The sequence below is a fragment of the Aythya marila genome, assembly GCF_965140915.1.
Source record: "Aythya marila genome assembly, chromosome: 2".
Classification (NCBI taxonomy): Eukaryota; Metazoa; Chordata; class Aves; order Anseriformes; family Anatidae; genus Aythya; species Aythya marila.
The window spans coordinates 36,367,802-36,391,148 of record NC_139043.1 but is presented as its reverse complement, the minus strand read 5'-3'; the positions used below and the strand labels follow the sequence as shown (position 1 = coordinate 36,391,148).

Genomic DNA, 23,347 nt, shown 5'->3' with positions numbered 1-23,347 from the left:
TGTTCACCTGCATTTCTCCTCAGAGTCAGAATGCTGGTTCCTCCATGAAGCCAGTTAATTTTCTGGTAATGATCAACACGTGATATATTTCTGAACTCTACAAAATTTAATTTTCTACTCATTTTCCAGATGATGAACAAAAGGAAACTGCTCTTCCTGCATAATTAACTTAGCTTATATTCCTACCATGAACAGTCTATATGAGGCTATATCTGTACTATGTGACTGTGTACTGTGTCTCATCTATGACCTTTCTATGGATACAAGCAGAAATCACACTGTGCAGACTCCACCTACTTCATCAATACTCAGCTCATATTAGAAGTGGCTTAACATTACCTTATCTTATATACATATATAGTATATAGTAAATGGAGAGCACGGTATGAAAATACTTTTCTGTTGAAGCTTTCCAATCTGTTCAGAAGTTTTAAATGAGCAGAATGTGGTGCCCCTGTATAGTTTTTAAATTTTTCCATTGCAAATATAACTTTTTATTAACTCTTCATTGATTATAAGTAGTGGAAGCTTCTCTGCTTGATAGGAGAGGGAGCGTTGAAAATTATCAGAGTATCACATGGCTTTACATGGTGAAAGGGAGGTGAGGGTGTCTAGCTGGCACAGCTCATTGAAGTCACAGTGACAAGAATCTGAGACAAACAATATCTATACAGGCAGCACTTCCGTTTCCTTAGTTTCTCAGTTCTTTCACACTGTATTAATAGTCTTTGAATACATCAACTTCAAAACAAGCAGAGATTTTTTCATTATTATTAAAAAATGCTGTGGCATTCAGTTCGTTATTTAATCTTGTTGGCAACAGAATAGTTATGGCATAATCCCTCACGTTATAAAAGTAATTGCCATAATCATAACCTACATTCAATTATTTTTCCTTACAATGCAGCTGCAGTGGTTTCCCCCTCCCAACCTGCCATCCTACCACTGAGGAGACAAGAAGGGGCAGAAAGCAGAGCTCACAAAACACTGCTACAGTCCATCCCTCTCCCTTTCCTAATAGCAAGTGACTCCCCATCCCAGTTAATAAAGAGCTCCTTGTCCCTCCATTATGCAGTGTAATCTTTAAAAGATTACATTCTCATTTGGGAACGAGCCAAGAGCCAGTGGGAAATTCTCTAGTAAATTGGATAGGGAGACAACAATATGAAGGGCAGCTGGATGGGAGCACATTTTTTTCAGGGCATTCCTGTTCCTGGGGCCCTCCGGCATTGTTAGAAGTCCTGCAGTCTTGGTTCTTTTCACTGCTGTGTTGTCAGGATAATGCTATTCAAGAAGAAGGGGATACGGATTAGCTGTTTTGAAGATGGAATGCGAGGAAGTGAATATACTGAAAAGCAGCAAGAAAAGAGAGAAAAGCCCAATTATATTTTTAAGTCTTACCACCTTACATAAAAACAAGGGAAGTGCACTTTGTTGTGAAACACTACTAAGCAATTCAACTACAATAGTAAAATGATTGTGTTTGTTTGTTTGTTTGTTGTTGTTGTTTTTTGATGACTTAGACTGTCATCAGGAAGCCCATTTGACTACCTCATCACTAACAGTTTACTAAGAATTATTTTGAAAGGAACATTTCCCTCACTGCCTTTCTCTCCTCCCCTGCATCTTCCAACAGAGACATCACCTGCTCCATGGAATCTACTTTCCATCCCATGTTACCTGTGATCCTGGATGGAGAAAAACCAAAACAACATAGTGCAGTTTGCTTACCCCATTTGCACACAGAAGGATACAAGTAAATGAAAAAGTCATTGGGATTTTAATTTAATTTTACTGTAATTTAAAAGTACTTTCTCAAGAAATCACAAAAAATTATGTATCCAGAAGACTGGATATGTGCTTTGCATTAATTTTGTCAATAATGGTGCATATATATTATATATATATATATATATATAGTGTATATATATATATATATACACACTACCACCTTGTTACCAAGTTTTGTTAGAAAATACACAAATCTCAAAAAATTCTTATAGTTTTTCATTTGTTTGTTTGTTTTTAAGTGGCAGGTCATTTTTATTCCTCCAGAGAAATGAGTAAGTTTCTAAACATAACTTGAAATTCCAATCATTATTTCCATTCATGGAACATAATCTAGTTAGTTATTAGGAGAAAGTAAAAAAAATAGTTGTAATAGCAGGGTAGCCAAAAGATTGTTTTTACCCTTAAATGGTTGTCATCCAAACTGTAACTTTCTTCACCTGCAGGACTCAAGTAACAATAGCTACCTATAGTCCATGGGAGGCAATAATAAAGATACATTAAAACAGACGATTGAAATCCTAATGTTGGGAAGCCCTGGTTTCGCAAACTATCTCTATTCAACAAGCTTGAATACACACATGCTTGAAGTTAAACACATGATTAAGAACTATTGAAGTACGTGGTCTTTGGCCCCATTTCAGAAAAGCATTTATATACATACTTAACTGGCTGAGATGGATAAAGCAAAGCGAAGAAACTAGGGTAGGAGAAGTGTACCTGAAAAAGATTCAGGACAAACAATAATCCACAAAATAAGAACTTATGTGTGGAGGCGTAACAAACTTAATAGTTTTTCTAGTTGTCCTAAAATGTGTATGTTGGCATTCACGTTTGCATGAGTTTACAGTATTGGAACAAAAATATAATATAAATGGGAGAGAACTATGGTAACTACTTTTCATTAGAGAAATGGGCCTTACATAGATACATACATCCCATGGGACAAAGATTTCAGACACAAAACAAGACTGTGAGGAAAGGAAAATATTTTATAAAGACGACTGAAAACAGAAACAATAGCATCCAGGCTCAGTCCCAACCCCCTCCTCCTTTCCAGGAGGAAAATATTATAATACCAATCATCAATTGAGCATCTCCATCTCTCTTCTTGTACAGCTGCATCTTTTGACATCTAAATTCAACATTAAGAGGATACACTGACTCAGTTTCCATGAAGCAAAATTTATTTCACCAAATTCATCCTTAAATATATTATTTCAATGGGGAAGAGGAGAATTATACTTTTTCACATTCTTCTCTCTCTGCTTATCCAAAATCACAGCATTATTTTAATACTTCACTCCTCTGAAAACTAAGAACTGCCTTTTTAGTTTCTGCCTAGTGCTATTCCTTCCTTCTTTTATTCATTCATCTTTCTCTTTTCCCCGTACAGCCTCATAACATCTCCAGCTCTCTCCTTGCCTGACTGGCATTGCTTTTCCGTACAGCCTCATAACATCTCCAGCTCTCTCCTTGCCTGACTGGCATTGCTTTTCCTCTTCTTCAGTGTGAATGTTCCTCCCTTACTCTGTACAGTGTTAGGACATTAGGGAGGACCCCAAGATCAGACTCTTTCAACACAAAGGAGGAGGAACTGGCAACATTTTTTATTTTAATTTCTCCATTGCTAGGAAGAGAAAAATTAGGACTGGGGCAAAAATAAAAATAAAAATAAATAAAAATAAAAATAAATAAAAATAAAAATAAAAACTGCCAGATCAAAGCAAACAAGATAAGCAGTATTCACCTTTAATCCTGCTGTGCTGCTGCTGTGCCACTTCTCAGTGAGAGTGGTGAAGCCAAAAGCCAGTTCCCTTTCTGCGTGTACAGCAGGGAGAAAATACCACCCTCCACCCCCCTCAAATGAGGAAAGAAGAGGAAAAAAGCAAATCTCTCTCAATGTAGGAGGGGAAGGCACACCGCACACATAGACACACGCATACTTACTTTAATCTCTGTTGAAAAGGAGATGAGAGACCTACTTAGCTAACAACTGTAGAGTACTGTTAGCCTAGTGAAAGGTGCTGTGGCATGGAAGTCAAGCACCTTAGTCATCACATGCATTACACTTACAGACTATATGGTTTAAAGTGTGCCATTGTCCCTTATTTATTATTTTATAGCAGTTCCTCTTATAGATATCTCTTGTTTATAAAGAATATTTCTAACTTTTAATAAGAAGCAAGAAGTCTTGATCTTGTGCTTTTTTCTTCTTCGTTGGTGAACAGGGTCTTGAGCTTGCTGTTTTCATCAGCCTTAACCCACCTCATAGGTTTTTTGGAGGGAGAGGGAGGTAGAGACAGATGCAGAATATGATTGGTTTTGTAATTGTAACTTCAGTAGTTTTATCTGAACTCCAGCTTTTTTCAGCTGGCGTCAATAATGGTTGCCTTTAGAAAAATGAGGCACAGCACAAAATACCAACTGCAGTCAGATGTTGGAGAATATGAATAAAATCATAAGTTTCCCCTGTTATGGTGAAATGGATTAAAGAAAAAAAATAAATAAATAAAAGTCATATCTAATGAAAAGGGAGAATATAAGGCTTACATGACCAGGCAACGTGTTTCCCTAAACACCTTTAGGGAAACATATTTTCCTGCACACCTTTACTGAGACTCAAAAAATCAATGACCACTTAAAAAAAAAAAAAAAAAAAAAAAAAAAAAAGATTTCCAAATAACATCTGGCATAAAATTATTCTGGACACTGGTCCTTTTCCAGAATTCCAAAGGAAAAAAAAATACTTCTCTGGGATCACAACAGTTTTCCTGTCCTCACTGAGCACATTTTTCCCTCAAGAAGATTTCTCTTAATAACGGTATGTCACAAATGATCACTAGGCAGGAAAAAAGGGTCAGGACAGGAATAACAAAGATGAAAAGAAAACTGCTGAGAGTTCACCTCTGCTATTTGTTTTGAAGCACACTTAAGATTCAAGTGGGACTACTCTGATTGTATTCAAAGATTTAGTTAGTTAAAGAACATAAACAAAACTAGCAAGGGCCATCAACCAGAGTAAGTTTTCCTCATAATCATAGAATAAGATCAATTTTGTTTATTCTTTAATACGATAATCTCGACTCCTCTGTATTTTTTAAAAAAAGAAATTAAACTTTCTTAGGACAAATGGCCTATTACTGCAGGGCAGATTTTTGGGCTGCTTGTATTTTCTCAGATTTTTTTTTTATTTTTTTTTTTGGTTGTGCTTTCCTTATCAAGTATTTTGAAGATTTTATACCAATTTTAGGTTAGCATGTTCTGCCTAGCAGCTTGTAACCATTGAAAGGCAAGGCCATAATCCATCTAGGTTTAGGGCATTTTCATAGAAGTGATGCAGAGCTGTGTCAATTTTAATGTCATGCTATAGAGAATGCATGCAGCTCTCTCCACTTTAGAGGATTAAAAGTGACCTCTCTTACCAAAATCAATAAGGGCAGCTTGCTGTGACTAATAGGTTGTAGAAATTCAAAAGAGACTGTTTGTAACACTGAGTTCATTCTCCCTGTGTCTCTCCCCACCCAGCCCCAGACTCGCTGGCAGGTCTGCACTTTGACACGTACATTCAGATGGCAAACCGATGTCTGTTCTCCTCCCAGGAACCAAACCAAGCCACAAACAATTTACTCGCATATTAGGGAAGAAAGTAAATTGATATTTATCTGATCAGACAGGACTTGGAAACTTCTGTAAAGAAACATCTTAGAGAAAACAGAATAAGGAAATAGTGAAAATGTACATTTTTGGACCCTATTAGGCTTTTTAAAAGACCCTTATGTATTATTAGGATATCAGCTAGTAGCCAGATTCTTCACATCTCTTCATGACGTGAGATTTTTTTTCTCGCCTTTGAGCACAGGCTTTTTTCCTTCAAATTTTTGCCTAGCTGCAATAGGCTAGAAATTTTACTTCCATTATAGTTGATGGAACTGCCCCGGAGATGTATGAGGTTGTAACATCCAACTGTAGCATTCATTAACTACTATGGCACATGCTTGGTTGTTCTGACTTTTCTCTTCTCCACTATTCCTTTTGTTACTTTGAAGTACTTCAGATTTAACAGTCTGGTTCAGTGGCTTTTAGAAATACATTAATTTCATACAGTATTTGAAAATGGTTCTGCTACAGAGAGTGCTCACAACTGGTGTACAGCAAATTTTCAGTTTCTCATTTTGTAACACTGTGGACTACTAGTAACTCAGATCAAGATCTCTTATGGTTAAAATACCCTTACTCTCCTGGATGTCTTTAATTTCCAATTTATTTTGCTTGAGGTACAAATTAAAAAACCTTACCCACAGTTCATAGCGTGTGGATTTTCTCCATATAACAATCACCATCATTGTCTTTATGCCAAAAAAACAAGACTTGCCTTGGGGGAGCAAGGGAGAATAGGGGCTGAAGTGGTGGGAGGAACCCAACTGTAAAGGTTTAGGAGTCCCTACGGAGGTTTATAAATAGACGACTGCCATGTGCAAAATGTGAAAGAAACCCAGTCAGCATAAGAGCTCGCTGCTGTTTTGAAATCTTCTAACTATGTCCATTTCACTTAGACAGTAGACAGTTATAAACAAACAATAAATCAAGAAATTATTAGCATCCAAATTTTGGCAAGATAATAAAATGTTTAGGGGTATAATCAGCAAATAATAGGAAAGATCTGCAAGTGAACCCACCAATTAATGATAAATAGAACTTGGCACAGAATAACTTCACCAATGTGGATCTCATTAGATGGCCATGGAACCTGTTCCTGCAGCAGTCCTTGCTGAGGGAGGGGAAGGTGAGGTAACCAAAATGTCAGTGTACCCACCCCCTCTCAGCTCTCAGGCTCCAGGATTGTAACCACCTGGGCCAAAATGACAACCTTATGCTGAGTAAAGGCCATACCGTGGTTCTCCACCCTTTAATTGATAGGTTTCCTGTTCTCAGCTTTTGGACCTTTGCTCTTGAATTCCATCTAAACACAGATGACCAAAATCGTGAAGCTTTACTTGCTCTGGAGAGTGAGAATTCCTCTCTCCTCTGCTCACCTGTTTTATTAATGATGCCTCTTAAAGAGAGAAATGCCCCTAGGCAAGTGATATCAGTTAAACAGATAAATAGTTCACATACCAGGCAGGGGGAAGGGAAAGGGGAAGAGACTCTGGCTTATTAGACTAGAAACAGACACACCATATTAATACAAAGAATAAGCATATGGTTCTAATAGGCTTTCTTAAAATGATTTATCAGCTGTGATTAAGCCCTCAACCAGCATGTCTATCTTCATAAATAAAGTAAAAGTGCACCTTGCTCTGAAGTATATCAGCAGTATCTTATTACCCACCCAACCATATATGCTGCAGTCCACTTAAAATTCAGCTCTGGGAAGCAGAGTTTGTGTTTAATGGTGGAGCGTACACTCTAGAGAGATTGCCAAGAATTAGGGGCTTTACCTAAGAGATAGACTTACCGAAAACACTACTACAAGGAAGGTTTATCCCTTCATCATGTGCCATCCAGTCCATGCTGCTGAAATCTGAGCAGGTAACAAGAAAGCTGTGCCATTAAAAACACTCGTAGGAAGACCAAGGCAAAATGCACAACAACTATTCAATGTTGTTGTGAAGGAAATGTCAGAATGAAATCAGGCAGACTTCCTTTTTGGGCATAGCCAAAATATACAAAACACAACAAAAACCCAAACATTACAGAAGGATGACTCAACTTCTTTGGGACAGAGACAATATAAAGCAGAAGGAAAGTGGACTGTCCTGACTGAGCTGTGCAAGATGATTCATCAGCTGGAATTAAGAAGAACATGGAAGGATTATGGTTAGGGAGGTTTAGCTCAATCAAAACCGTATGCCCTCCAATATTGCCTTTCTGCATGCTATAGTCACTTACTGATGGAAAAGCATTCAGGTCTTCCCTCAGACTATGAGAATCTAAATACATAAATCCATTCAAGCACAGTCCATTGCATCAGAAGAAGGTAAGACAGACCTGCCTGCCAGCAGAAGACAAGATGTACTGAGCAACAAGCCCAAGTTAAAGCCCATTCCTCTGAATAATTTTGCAAGGTCATGTTATGAACTCTTGACAGTTGTTTTTTTTTCTGCACAGTTATGCAGAAGCAGTCCCTTTTGTAGCAGTTCAACATAACAAAGTGCCTGGAATAAGTGCCTCAACTGCAGATATATACTCAAAACAAGACTCTCAAAGTCAATGGACCAAAGTACCAACTGCAGAATTCCCGTGTAAAAAGTAATGTATCACCACGTGGCTACCAGGAGAGCTCCACAAGTTAAGAAAAGCAGTTAAAATACAGCAGGCCTACCCATCTGGAGAGAGGAGGAGAGCATTCTTCCTGTCTTTAGCAACACTGAACAACAGCTGATAAATCTTTAACACACATGGTTTGTGCGATGCCCTGTGCTGAGGCTGAGGAGATATGGAATCAATCCGAGGCTCTGCCACAGACTTCCTGTGTAATTTTTAGCAAGTCACTTGAGTCCATATCCTTTATGGTAGCTCAGTGATTCACTCCTGCTTTATTTCAGTGAGAGCAAGACACCAAAATGCCTTTGAAGATCTCTATCAATCTTTTGGGGCCACACTGCTAAAGATATTTAGGATCCAAAAGACACAGAAAACTGCTTGCTTGGCAGAACTGTGAAGGGGAAATATCTCCATGGAAATATCACTCCATGTCTGCAATTTCTTCAGGAGCTTGGTGTCCCACTACAAAGGAGCTCTGGAAAACAACATTCTTTGAAATCTCTTCTTCCTTAGAAAATAAGAGAAAGAATTCCCATTCTCCACAGAAATGTTGCAAAAGTTAATAATTAAGAAAAAAAGGGATTTTATAATCCAACAGTGAGCCCATAAAGCAGATCAGTAAGTCTATTTAATTTGACAAAATTAGAACATTTGAAAACTCAATACAATTGTGTCACCCAGAAGAAATGATATGAAGATGCTCACATCTGCAAAAAAACATATGTTATATGTAAAGTATGGGAACTATTATATTTCCATCTTTCAATATGGGGTAATATTTTGGACTTTGAACTTAAGAATTAAGAATGAATGAATTGCTGGCTGGTCAAGGGGAGTGACTGCCTCACTCTACTCTGCACTGGTGTGGCCTCACCTTGAGTACTATGTGCAGTTTTGGGCACCCCAGTATAAGAAAAACATAAAGCTGTTAAAGAGTGTCCAAAGGAGAGCAACAAAGATGGTAAAGGACTATAAAGCACTATATGGAAGATGTATGAGTATTGGCTAAGGTCACTTGGATTTTTCAGCCTGGAGAAGAGCAGGCTGAGCGGAGGCCTCATCACAGTCTACAACTTCCTCATGAGGGGAACAGAGGGGCAGGCGCTGAACTCTACTCTCCGCGGACAGCAACAGGACCCAAGGGAATAGCATGGAGCTGGGATAGGGCAGGTTCAGACTGGATGTTAGGGAAAGGTTCTTCACCAAGAGGGTGGTCAGGCACTGGGACAGGCTCCCTAGGGCAGTGGTCATGGCACCAAGCCTGCTGGAGTTCAAGACACGTTTGGACAATGCTCTCAGATACACAGTTTGATTTTTTGGGTGGTACTTTGAGGTCCCAGAGTTGGACCTGATTGGACTTGGTTCCTTCCAACTTGGCTATTCTATGTTACTAAGTTTGAGCTATCACCTTGACCACAGCTTAAGTGATTGATAAAGTAACAGGTTGAAGCTATTACAACAAGTGCAGCCACGGTACCCTGTCATTTAGCTACTGTATTAACATAAATCAATTCTACACATATTTTTCTTCTGCTACAACATACCCACCACATAATCTCAGGAACAAAATAAGAAGTCAGAGGGAACTTTGACTTGAAAAAAAGAGTATAAACATTCTTACATGTTTAGATAAATGCATGCATGTGCATTAATGATTGCATAATTAAAAATAATTGAAATAAAAGGTATTTAAACCTAGGCCTTTGCCATTTTCTGCTGTACAAAATATCAGTCAATGAGAATCAAAAGTACTCTGGGAGCAGACTTATGAGTTTGTTGGTTTGTATCACTTCATGAGTGAAATACAGCTGTTTCTCAACACTTGCCTCTGAATTGTGTAGTACCAGAACAATATTCTTCTGTTTCATCTCAAACAGCCCACTGGGGTTTGTGTATTTATAAGGGAAGAATGGAGCTAACAGGGTTGCTGTAGAGGAAGGGCACACACTCAAATGTTATACCATTTTACATTGGCACACTGCAGCATTGACACCACCTCCCACAAGATCATGCTTCGAAGGAAATCAATCTGCAGATCTCCTATCCTGCATTACTATAAAAATAGACAAAAAATAAAATAAAACATATTCTTGAAACATGACTCCGTGCTGCACATTAATCGTGTGAACCTATGCAACCATCATATTTGTCTTTTTTTCTTCAGTGGACTACTTCACTTTGCTGATGCTTTTCTAGCAGTAAGGTGCCTACAGTGAGACAGTCTATTAGAACTGGAACATTAAGCCATGTTGAAGACTTGCTGGCTACAAGCTTCCTGGACTGACAGTGAACTACCTACAATATAAGCAAGCTCTAGTTGTTAATAGTTGTTTCCCAGCCTCATTTGCATAGTTTACTTATTATCTTGCAACATTGAGTGCTGATTAGAAGATTTCAAAATGGCAGGATAAGTCTGAGGAAATGATGTATCCAAATTCTAACATGAGCAGAATGTGATTTTTAAAATGCCTTCATATTGAAAATATTCAACTCACTGCTTCTAAATGTTACTGTATGTACTATTCTATTCTACATGGTATGCTGAGTGCATTTACATTCTTGTTTCATGCAGGGAGGTCAGAAGAAACATTTTAATGAATCAGGTCCAATTAGTTCACAAATGAATCCTGACTCTTCCCATCCTTGACAATACTCCATCAGACCCAACCTTAATGCTAAAAACAAGATGTGACAGGAGGGCCTATCCAGTAGCAGCAAAGGTCATGTGTTTGCAAGTAAAATGCATCGCAAGTGCTTTGGGTACTTAATGCTCAGAGCAGTGCAAACTTAAAACCTACAGCTAGCAGGTTAAGGTGCTAGCATTTCCTGCCTTGCTGACTTGGGTTGCAAATTTTGTCTGAGGCAGAGCTGTCAACTTGAGAGCTCTTGAGAGGTTTAATATTTACACTTCTGAATGTGGAAGGATAGTATAGGTATGCTTTTATCTGTATTAATTTTGGTGGTGAATTTGAGATTATGCTTGTGTCAGGAAGAGTGCCATCAAGAGGATGCAAAAAGCCTCTTTCATATGATTACCGATATGCTTATTTCTGATCTACAGCATCCTTTGCCTTCAGGGAGTGGGCCTTTCTTCAGAAGAGACTTCTTGCTAATATTTGCTGGTATAGACAATCTCATTTCCATTTATAACTTTCCTTTTCTCATTTCAGTTCAAGGCCTGGAGATCCTCATCATTACTATTACTTGAGTCTATTCAGTCCCCAGGAAAAAGGCTAACCCAAATATAATTTAAGAGATGGTCTTTGATGGATGAACTTATAATCTTCACAGATAAGATATATCAAGTATGGGAAGCAGAAAGAGACATTACTCCCACTTTACACATGAGCAACCATGACAGAATGATAATGATTTGTTCCAGGTTAAACAGCTAGGATAATAATGTAAGTGCTTTCCCCTCAATACTACCTTTCCAAAAAGGGTACATACAGTGTTCCTAGAAATATGCACGCAGCAAGTCACACCTAATTTGAAATGTTACCAGTCTGCATAACCAGCTTAATCACAACAAATTCTCATGGATCACCTGTGGGTTCCCACTTCCCAGGAGGGAAAGAGAAAGAAGAGGGAAAGATGAGGGAAATAAAAGCTAATCGGATTGTATTCTTTCAGTTTTCAAGTGATGACTCTCAAAGAGGGGGGAAAAAAGTGTTTTTCTATTATAAGATTTCAATGTCAAGCTGTGTGCTAAGCCACAGTGATATACTAAAATAAACAAAGCTTTCTTTCAGAGTCCAAAGAAATTAACCTGACCAAAAATATTTTTGGAAGAATTTTCTGAGACATGAGTAAGACTTTCATGCTGCTAGTATTGGTCTCTCAGTGCTGGTAGATCTGTTACAAGAACGCTACTTTGCACTTATTCCAGGTACAGGCTGTTAGAAGTATTTTGTTAGCAGTAGTTACAGAGGAGTCCCATTCTGTTGTGGCCTTTGTTTCTTGCATTTGTGTAAAGCCCTTCTGGGGCCTGTTTCAGATTCCTATCTTTTAGTCAGTAATATATGAATGAACAGACAGCAGAATAGTTGGAAACACAGAAAAACATTACAGGTTAACAAGACAGTATGACTTTAGCTTTGTATATATATAATTTCTCCCTCTTCCCATCATGCTCCCTGGAGATCACTAATGGCAGTTGCAGGGGTTAGTAGAAGGAGGGCAGAATAAGACATCCAGAGGCCACTCAACACCTGGTATTATCAGGTAACTTGATACCCTTGACTAGACTTCAATCAGATTGCGCAGCTACCCTCTAGTGAACTGAAATGGACTCTGCAACTTCAAACCTTGCAATTTATGGCTAGTTGCACAGAAGTCCACATCTGTAAATTTCTGCTCACCTCCTACTCCTAAAAACAAAGCAGCAAGAACCACTTAGGAATCCTCTTTGTAAATTATCAGTACTGAAGACATAGGAAAACAGAAAAATGTTCTCCTTAATTTTGGCCAATTATCCCCCTGGCAGCACACAAGAAGCAAAAGTATTGACAAATTAAATCTAAAATTAGATATATTTATCTCATTACATCAGTGTTTCCCAACATTCATCTTGCATGTAAAGCTGCAAAGGTTGGTCTTGGATATTTTCCCCACCCTTGACCAAAACTTGGACTCTCATATTTGGACTCTCTTTTCCCTTACTTAGAATGCTACGTCACAGTCTCTCTCCTCTTCCGTATCTGTCCCAATCTCCCTCCTTATAAGCCACAAATTATTCCTAGACTCCCTTCTCATCTTTTTTCTTACACGTCGCCTCTCCCTTTCTGCATTTCAGCAATCAGTCTCACCACTTTTTTCCAAAAAGCCCTCTAGTGCCTTCACTTTGTAGACATCAGAGTACCTCCAAGATCCCAAAATGCTGCTATCTCCAGATTTCACCAGCCACAGCAGCCACACTCACACATTTCACTTGTATGAGTTTTTAATTGGACAGTGATCATTAACAAACAAAGCAAAAGACAATGCAGCAGACATAAGAAACAGCACCTACATGGAAAGCACTTGCAATTGGAGGCAGCAGCACTTTGAAAGGCAAAATAATGCTGAGGCAAGCTAAGAAGTGCCCTCTGGCTTTAGCACCATAGCTGCTTTGTGGCCTTCTTCTCTTTCTTTTAGCCTATGGTACTGGTTAATGCTCAAGATAGACAAATAGAGCTTACTGGGAGAACTAACCCAAATAACACAATGTCCAATACTTGGAGAACTCCTATGGTAGGGGACATATCACATAAGATTTCCCAAGAGTTGCAGAAATGGGAAAGGGGAAAACAAAGGCACAAAAGGGAACACTGTGAAGGGGAGGCATTTTTCAGGTTATTCAGGAATGGCAAGGAGGAAGAAGGAAGCAGTATGCTCCTTTAGGAAGCCCCACATGACTTACATGTTTTAGTTCTCAGAAGCAACCAGAACTTTGGATGCTTACTTGAAAAGCTGAAGTTTCACACATTACCTCTCACTGACATCTATAGTGCATTAAGCTATTTCACAATTCTCTGAAAGTTTTAACAGCTCATTAGGATCCCTCAAAACACCGTAACAATCTTTGGCCATGTGATCTTACTTAACCCCATTCAAAGTGGCCTATAGAATTCAACCTAAACATAGAGATACTGAGAGTAATGTAATACTAATTGGAAACGGGATACATTATCTACTAGGAATTGCAAGTTAAAGTTTGTCCCTTCAACACGAATTCTTGGTGACAAATAAAGACACTCTGTTGCAGAGGTAAGAGAAAAACAACTTTCTGAAGTAAATGCCTCCTCATAATCCACATTTCCCTGTACTGTATTTCAGCAAGTTTGCAATCCTCACTTCAAAGGTGATATAATTTTCCCAAGCCTCTCCCTCAAGAGGTGTGTGGTTTTTATTATAGTTTACTTAAAAGCAGAGACTTGGAATCAAACCCTGGCAAACACAGTTACACACTTTTAGAAGTTTAATGCTGTTTTTTTTGTTGGTCTGGGGTTTCTTTTGTCAACTGTTTCAATAGTTTGAAAAGCATGTCACAACTTAGAGTGCCACCTAGTTTCTAACCAAAAGGTTACTACCAGGTAATAGAGCTCAATCTGCTTTCACGGTGTCCTTAAGGGGAAGGAAAGGTTCAGTCTGCTAACACTCACCCTTTTGTTGTTCTCTTCTTCTTGTGCCTTCCTGAACTCGTGCTCTAAGGAGCAATCGATATCATTGAAGAGGCCCACTTCCTCGCAGTTCTTCAGAAAGCGCGTTGGTGTAGGAGTCTGATCTGAGAATATGAAATGAAATGATCACTGATATTTAACATTTAAAAGAAAGAGAAACTGTCTGCCAGAAGAAGAGAGACGCTAGCTAACCTCTTCATGCCATCCCACTCCTACCACATCATCATTAAAAACAAACCACACAGTACTGAAGTTTGACTATGAACTGCAGACAGACAACGCTTGCCAGCAGCATCTGAAAACAGGCAGCAGTCATCGTTCAACCAGAAAGAAAACAGGCCAGATTTTCACAGAGCATGTAACACAAGTATATATCCTTAACATGTGCAAATGGTCATTTAACCACGCATAAACCTCCAGAAATAGGCACATGCAAAACAACGCACAGTCTGCATGGCAATGCATGTTTCCACTGCAGCATACAGGTAAATGTGGCAGATGTGCAGTAGTTAATGCCTTCAGTGCTTGAAACCACCTCCAACCTGCACATACTCTGCAACATGTGGGGAGTTAGCCATGGTATGATGAAGGTCTGAGGCTAATATGATTTTTGAAGGAATGTAAAGCTAAACCTTGACCACAAAGAAGCATTCAGGTATTCGTTTTACCTAAAAGTGTTGATAATACATATAAACTGTGAGATCTGGAGTAAAACAATTTTTAATGCATGCCTTCATCTTGAGGAATTTTTTGCCCTCTCAAAAATTTTAGGGAAGGATAAGATTCTATTTAACGTCACAAGTTGGAGGGAGTCAAGGTACAAGGTTTTTGGCCTTCTTTTCAAAAACCTGCAAGACAGATGAGCATAACTGCCCTGTGGACTGTTGCTCCAGTGATGACCTCAGCTAGTCTTTCTCCAGGAAATGAGAAATCAAGCCTAAACTTGGGAGCCAGCAACTCTTCAAAGACCAGCTCTGAGGCAACTCTAATTCTGAGGCAAGATCTTCACTACTCCACATCAGCTTCCTCATCTCCCCCAAAACTACAGTACAGAACCATGTTAACAAACTTATACTAACAAAACCTCCTCCTGCATGTTAGTTTCTTATTGTAGCTCAATATGTTTTGTAATACCTAATTTCATGGAAAAATTGGACTGTCTTCAAAACTCATCTTCTGCACAGTCATTGACAACTATCCTATTGTTTGAAATTAATTCTTTAAAGAATTAAAACTCTAACTAATCCCAGTTGCCCATACTTGGCCAATTCTGACCTCAGAAGAGAGCTTCACACCTCAGTGAGTTCTGGAAGGAAAAAAAGAGTAGTTTTTTGCACCTAATCTTGGTCAATTTCCAGTACAGGGAGACACAATGAGCATTACATGATCAGGATAGAAAAACAAAGCAAACAATAAACAAAAGGTAGCACAAAAAGAATGTACACAAGAGAAAATGCAGTTTCCACTTGGAAACTGAGTGGGAGGGATCAGTCTCCTCCCTTGCGAAATCAAAGTGAAGCTGACTTCTACCTGTAGAAGGCATGATACTAAAGGTTTGACCTTCTTAAGTAATCTAAGGGATAATACACTGGTTTGAATTTATGTTCCATCAGAAATATATTGATGTAACATTGAAAGCAAGTCCTTAATGTTAAAGTTCTGGTTTATTTCTTTTGGCTTGAGCATTATACTTGTGAGCGTAAGGGAAACAAATCTCAAGCATTTGGGAATGCACACATATTTATCTATTAGTTTTCACAGCTGACTACTGTATTACCAGAGTCAGAAATACAAGACTTTCCAAGACTCTCGCAAAAACTCAGCATAAGGAGCCAAGTCAACGAAGTGCTGACGTTGATGGGGACCGAGGGCACTCAGCACTTCACAGGTCCATACCCTAAACAAGGGCTGCCAAACTGATCTCTGGGGTAACCTCACTGAACTCAGTAGATTCTCACCAGAGTTGTCTTTGGACCATGGACTGGAATTTGCACTGGAAATTCAGTGCACTAAAAAGCAGGAGCAAAGGATTTTATATCCAAAAAGGATTAAATACTACTATAGCAAACACCACAATGGCTTTGTAGAAAAACAGAAAGTTAATCATTGCCAAGTATGTCATAAAGGGTATGTTGGTATTTGAATGTGAGGCAAATACACAAAACATCTTTTTTTTAGAAGTGGTATATCCATATCAAATGAGAAAGTTATCATTTTCTTGACCAAGATGAGAAACTAGGGTTTCATAATAAGCAAGCAGATAGCACCACTTTAACCAAAACCAAAAGTCCTAAATTTTCTTCAGGGGGACATGGGGGGAGGTAGGGAACAGGGTGGACAAGAATACACTAACATAGAAGAAGTCTTGTTATTTGTGTTATTTCTCATTAAGGCACACAGCCCATCAAGAAATCAGGCATTACGACAACAGAATACATCAGGTCAGAGGCAACTTGATGGGTAACAAAGCAATTATAAGATAGGTGTAACTGAAGTCAGTATGATTGCTCCTTATCTGCTCAGAATCTACTCCATGAATGTAAGACAGAAAAAAATCTCAGTGAAATAAATCCACTTTAACAGCGAAAACAAACAATCCAGAGGAAGTGTACAAAGGTTTCATACTGCTTTTTCTATGTGTACCAAAAGTGTATCTTCTGTGCCATAAGCAGACTGAAATAATGAAATGCATTGTGTTACCTACATTGAAACACACCGAGCTGTGGTCAGTCTTTCCAATTAACTGCTTTATTATCTAAAAGTATCAAAGCTGGTAGATTAATGACACTATTTACATTACCTACATATCAACACAGTGATCATAAATGACTACATCAATCTCCCCATACAGTTGGTGTAGTTTCTATGATCCAAGAATCTAACCAGCAAGAATTCAGAGCAAGGTTTTATTACAACAGAGTCCTCCCTTCCCTCCTCTCCTCCCAGTCAAGGCAGAGAGGCAGAGAGGAAAAAAAAAAAAAAAAAAAACCACCAACCAAATGCCCTGAACTCCATCCACAAACCTTCTGGAAGCCAGCTCAGCCAGATGTAAACCAAGAGCTCTTTCTGCCTTGCAATACTTCATCCTTCAACATTCATAGAAACCAGAAGTCCATGAAACCTCTGTGTTTATATGAGAGCAGAACTGATAAAGATCCCAACTTTAAAATGTTGAGACTTTATACATAGTATAGTAATTACACTGCATCCACTGATTCCAGGACTTCAGGGTTACCAAACCCAGTGGACTTTGCTCCTGAGGTAACTATTTTGCCCCTAGAAAACAAGTTCTCCCTCAGAAGGAGGGAAATTTTTTAGAAGAGATTACTTTCAACATCACAGTAATTTTTTAACCTAAATTAGGCAAGCTCTTATGTTTTAATTGGGAACAGTATCACAAAGGAGACCCTAGCATAAGTTACACATTCAGGTCTCCTAGAATTAACAAAATATTCCTAATTCTCAGCACTTAAAAATGCATTAATAGTTCCAACAGCTTGTGCCTGACCTCACTGTTCCCTGTTTGGTACAAACAAACCTTTTGTTGCTATCACTAGCGCCCACAACTATTGCAGGCTCACTGAGAACAGGGCTCTGGTTTGTTGTACTTCAGCAAGTGGATGTGCCAGACCCATCTGGACCAAAACTCAGACAGAGCTAGCACCACTCTCAGCATTCCTGCTGAGGACATGAGTTACTGCAGGAAACTGTCCTGCATGCACACTGTTAAGCATGCAGCCCAGGACTTCAATGACCTAAGCTGCATTTTGAACTGGGCAGTTTGGGATTTGGCTCAGTTTGGGTTAACTGTAGGTATCTGGCTGTTTGTTATGTTTACCAGCCATCCCAATCCAATCCTATTGTTCAACAAATAAAGATCTTTCCATCTCAAGCTGCCACCAGCACTAGTTTCCTGTGTTTTCAGGGAACTCGCTCCAGCTAACCTGTTCCATCTGACAATTACTTAAGAAGTTATTTCTATCTGACCTTTACCATTAGGTTGAAGACAGAACCCACCAAGTTTCAGACTGGGCAATAAATATTTTGTTCAGCCTGTTACTTAGATGAATAATCTGACTCTCTAATTACATAGTCATAGCCAGAAAGGCTGCAAGAAACATTAAGTTCAAATAAACCTCAAAAATGTAAATGGACAACATAAAAGCCCCAGAGCAAGATCAGAAGGTATAATCTTGTGCAGATCCCAACTCAACCTATTGTGTATTAAAGGAGGAAAGTCAGCAATCAGATTTTGAGTGGAACCTGATACACGGAATATATTTTGGCTGGTGACTATTTTGAAAATCTGCCCTCAGCGTCTGAAGTGAGGCATCTTGCTTCTCCAGGCATATTGAAAATATGCTGTAAGGCTATGGGAAATCTGAAGTCCTCAATAAAGAAAAAGATTCTGTTAGATATTCACTATGCTTGGCTGTTTGTTTCTTTTTTCTTATCTTTTTTTTTTTTTTTAATTACAGAAACAGCCTCTGAAAGGACACTAAGTCTCAATATACTGCTTTCAAACCAACAGCCTTACTAAGTACAATACCATCAAATGCAACATTAGCTTGCTGTATAGAGATTTTATATGAATCATCCTGAATCTATTTTGTAAAACTACCTCAGATCCCTAAACTTCATCCGTCAAAGCATGAATGAAAACTTTAAAAGATGATACCAGTTAAGAAAAAAAATAGAACAACAACAACAAAAAAAACCGTCCATATTCTTAGAGTTTGTATTGACCATTAAACTACTGCAAACATTATTCATCCTTAATAAAAGCTATCTAACAGCACAGTTCCAAAGTGTAACTTGATTCTTCATCTTTAAAATGTTTAGTCTGATGTGCAGTAATAACAGCCGTTTGGCTTGTTCAGCTGTGGGCTCTGTTGAAGTTATATACTTACCCATGTTATACTTTCAGGCAATGATAACAAAGTCAGAATAACAGGACTAGGACTGAAATTTGAAGGGCTGCCCATCAAACAGCCACAAGAGAAGAGGAATGTCCTGAGAAAGTCAAGAAAGTTTCTTCATTGATTCAGCAGGATACCACCCAAGTGTATCAAGAAGTTCAAGGTCATGAGACCTCAGGTAGGTGACAGAGGAGTAAAGAAGAAAGAAGTGCACCTAGTGGAACTGCTCTCACAAAGGGGCTCACAACTGTGTGCTCCCAAGAACTTTACTTCCAGAAGACTCACTGCCTAATGTACTGATTGGGCTTTCTGTGAGGGTATACGTACCGGGTGCAACACATCTTCAATCTCTTTTGGTTGCTTGGAAATTGTTTGCTCAAATTTTAGAAGAAAAGAGTGCAACTGAAACTTCATTATTTGGTAAAGAGAAAGATACAGAAGGGAAAAAGAAATCAAAAACTATTATATCCAATCATTTTGAAATCTACAAAATTTTTTTCTAGATAAACCTCCCTGTATAAGTCACAACAAGACAGAAAATGAGTCAACCAAGGATGACATGTGACCTCACTGACACAGGTGGTACCTGGATAAGTAATGCGTTTGCACTTTTGCAGATACTCTTTTACATCTAAAGATTTTCTGTCTCTACAGTGCATTTTGCTACAAAATAAATAAATAAAATAAAATAAAATAAAATAAAATAAAATAAAATAAAATAAAATAAAATAAAATAAAATAAAATAAAATAGAGGATAGGATTTTGGTAAGTAGAATGAGGAAGAAACAAGGGTTCCATACGAATAATCCTAGTCTCCTTTTCCTCTGCTCTCAGCAGTTTTGGAAGGGCACTTCTTTTTCCCCTCTCAAAGATGGTAAGGTTTCACTTCTTCCCTTCTAAATCTAATATATAAGGAATCTCGGTGTCCCTCCCTTCCAAAGTTCAGTTCCATACAGCTTTTTAGTACTTACCTGGAGGGAACAATCTGTCCCACAGACTTTAATATTTCAGTGTTGTGAAAACAACAACAAAAAGCTTTGACGTGCTTAACAAACTACTGAGTTTCAAAGCAATGTAATGTTCAGTTAGAACATTACAACAGCAGAAATGACATTTATTTCAGTCAACATAACTATAAAGTTTCCTACAAGGATGACTAAGTCACAGAAGTTTCACAAGATACTCTGTGTTAACTTGAATGGCTCTCCTTTGGCTAAGAAAGGCTGAAATGGAAATTGTCAATGACTCTCTCCCCATACTCACAGGGAGGCTTTAAAACAAAAACAAAATACACACATGAAAAGGAACAAATAATATTACTAACCTTTTTCTCTCTTTTTAAATGAACATCATTTTATTCAACAAAGCAAACACTTATGTTTTAATGAAATGACCCTTGTGGACTTTCATCAGAGAACATAAACCTGTATAGTGAACCTACCTGAAGTTTCTGAATTAGTTCAAGATTTGCCAGATACAATAGAACTTGTTCTTCAGTCAGCATCAGAGAATTGAAGTAAATATAGTGGAGCTAGTTGATAACAATGAAAGCTCTTGGCCAGACATACCATATTAATCAGCATAACACCAATAATTTCAGTTGGGTCATGGAACCTTGTTTATTAAATATTGACCCTGGCTACATAACAACATATACCTTTATATATAGCACATAATTTTACCTCCCACAGGCAAATTGATATTTCAGATCTCATCACAGGTTTCACATGAAAAACATATTTCTACTTCCTAAATAATATTTTGGTCAGTTTCTAAGATATTATATTGGTACAAGACCCAAACCCCATTAATTTTAGTGTCTACCTCCAATAATCATTCATGTAAGATGTGCTTAACGCATACTAAATATTACTGATGTTATATTGACCCCAGACTGGGGCTTAGTTATGTCTTAAAACACAGACGATAATACTAATGGCTACCTGAAAACATACGACCCATTATTTTGCACACACTAGTTACAAGTTTTTCACTTTCTTTTTGGAATAATGAATGGATTCAAACACAAAATGACACATTAAAAGATAGAACACAACATACTGGAAAAAAACGGACAGACTGACTTCTTGACAGCTTAAAAAAAAATAAGAAAAACAACACCACTCAGTAACATTGCACCTGGCTTATTATAGGGCAATTGCTGCTGCAATTCTTTGAAACTACTGATGACAGAAATAATTAAAAAAAAAATCAAATGAGCAAAAATGAAAGAAAAAAAAAAAAGGAAGACATGAAGACAAATGTCTAAGAAAAAACTCTGTCTCTTTTTCCCATATATCATTAATTTTTCATTACAAAATCTAAGAATAAAGCATCTTAAACTTTAAGGTATTTAGATTTCCCCAGGGTTTAGTTGGGTAATGAAACAACCATTTGTCTCCCTTCAGTGAGGGGAAGATCTATGATGCTGCAAAATGACAAACACATCCACCAAATGAACATAAAAACAAAAAAACATACACTACAGCATCAGGTTGCCAGGCCATTTTGCTCAGACATGCTTGCCACAGTCTTTGAGAACATGTACAGCTTTTCACTCTCATTATTACAGAGGATATTCATACACAAAGTGCAAATAATACATCCATCAGAAACAATGTGTAACCCTATTAACACAAAAATCTGCACTTCTACACACTTAGCTGGCTATCTGCAGATCTAGGGGCCCTGCTACCAGCGGCAGTGGTGGAAGCCAGTCCATTTTGCTGCAAAAAGTAATCAATCAGAAGGAATAGGACAGCTGTATCATAGAAGTTACCAAACATAAACGGAGCTAATCTACTCATGGGACCCTTGATGACCAAATATACTCCTTAGAAACCACCCTAGAGCCAAACAGAAAGTTCTAACAAAATTGAGCACTTTTGCAGGGTTCACATTACAGATGTCTTCAAGCAGTTTCACTGCCAGAGGTAACTGCCAAGTGCAAGAGCAGCACTTTCTCATTTGTGCTTGCAAACACAGGATTCTGTGGGCATAGCCAGCACACACACACTTTATAAGCCCTGCTCAATGTACTGCATACTGATTCTTTCTAATCTTAGTCCACTATGGCACCTGCGAAACTAAGAGGAAAAGAAATTCAATTTGGGGTGAGGTCTACCTGATTTCTTACTGGTAACTAAAGTCCCAAATACAAAGACCAACAAAACAAAAGCCAAATCAAGTATCTGCAAGCAATTGCTACTGAACCATGTTTTTCATAAAAAATGGAAGTGGTCAATACATAAGAGTTAGCCTGTTGGAGAACCTCTTAACTGTGATATGTGGGCATCTAAAACAGCCAGAGGTGGAAGAATTTCTGCTTATAGTAGAGGAAAGAAATGGTAAAATTAGGGTTAGTTTGACTTTACCCGGCAGTTGCTGAATGCCAGCAAGCCACCAATGTGTTGTTACTCCAACAAGAGTATGAGAAAACCACATAAACTAAAGGCCGCAATTGCACATAAGGATAGTTCTGTATCCAATAACTTTGTGTGATTTGGGAGTGGGGTGGGGGGTGGGGGGTGGGGAGTGTGGAGATAAATGGTTAATTCTAGGGAGAAAGCGTACTGGATATTACCCACTGGTAAAGGTTTACCTTTCTTCAACTGGAGGATTTACAGCTATTTACAGTGGCCAGGCCTTTATGAAGGTGGCTCACATAAAGGTGGCCTGTTACAGCTGCTGAAGTGAGCCTGTCATACTTAAAATAGTGAGTCTTACAAGAATGGTACAAAGGCACTTCATTAACACGCTCGCTGCTGGGCTCCCAGGTGACATGCGCTTAAGTGCCTGTATTTCACTTGCATGTTGACAAGGGAGTCAGTGATAGAGCTGCCAGCATGGCTGAGGTTCAACAATTTCCTTCCCTCTTATGCCAAACCTGTGGGAAGGCATAAGAATGGCAGCTGTCTTTTTGTCCAAAGATACACATTCTAGCTTATTCTACCTCTACTTGTTATTGAACTGGAGCTGGATTTTTTTAAACCAATCTTGGAGGTATTTTGCCAGTAGCTTTCCAGTAGGAGTCATGCTTTCAACATCATCTGAATAGTTATCTTGACTCTTGAATTTGTGTCTTCTTACCTGATAACATATTATCTGTTTTTATTGAAGGAAACTTCAAAGTCATTTCATGTTTGTGCCTGTGAATCATCAGATGATCCTCTGTTGGAAAACGCTGTCAGGCAAACACAGAGAGAGAGAGA

General features: G+C 38.4%; 1 protein-coding gene across 4 annotated transcripts in view; it reads right to left on the bottom strand.

Annotated features, from left to right (window-relative positions):
- CREB5 (cAMP responsive element binding protein 5) overlaps nt 1-23,347 on the bottom strand; it is a gene marked incomplete at its 5' end in the record, with an annotated part of 257,184 nt that overhangs the window by 188,142 nt on the left and 45,695 nt on the right. For all 4 annotated transcript variants that reach the window (XR_014316827.1, XM_082752545.1, XM_082752544.1 and 1 more), the window contains 2 exons: nt 14,199-14,320; nt 23,226-23,319. Coding sequence is in view for 3 of the 4 variants with exons in the window: in XM_082752545.1 (XP_082608671.1) it covers nt 14,199-14,320; nt 23,226-23,319 (216 nt within the window). The remainder of the gene's footprint in view (nt 1-14,198; nt 14,321-23,225; nt 23,320-23,347) is intronic.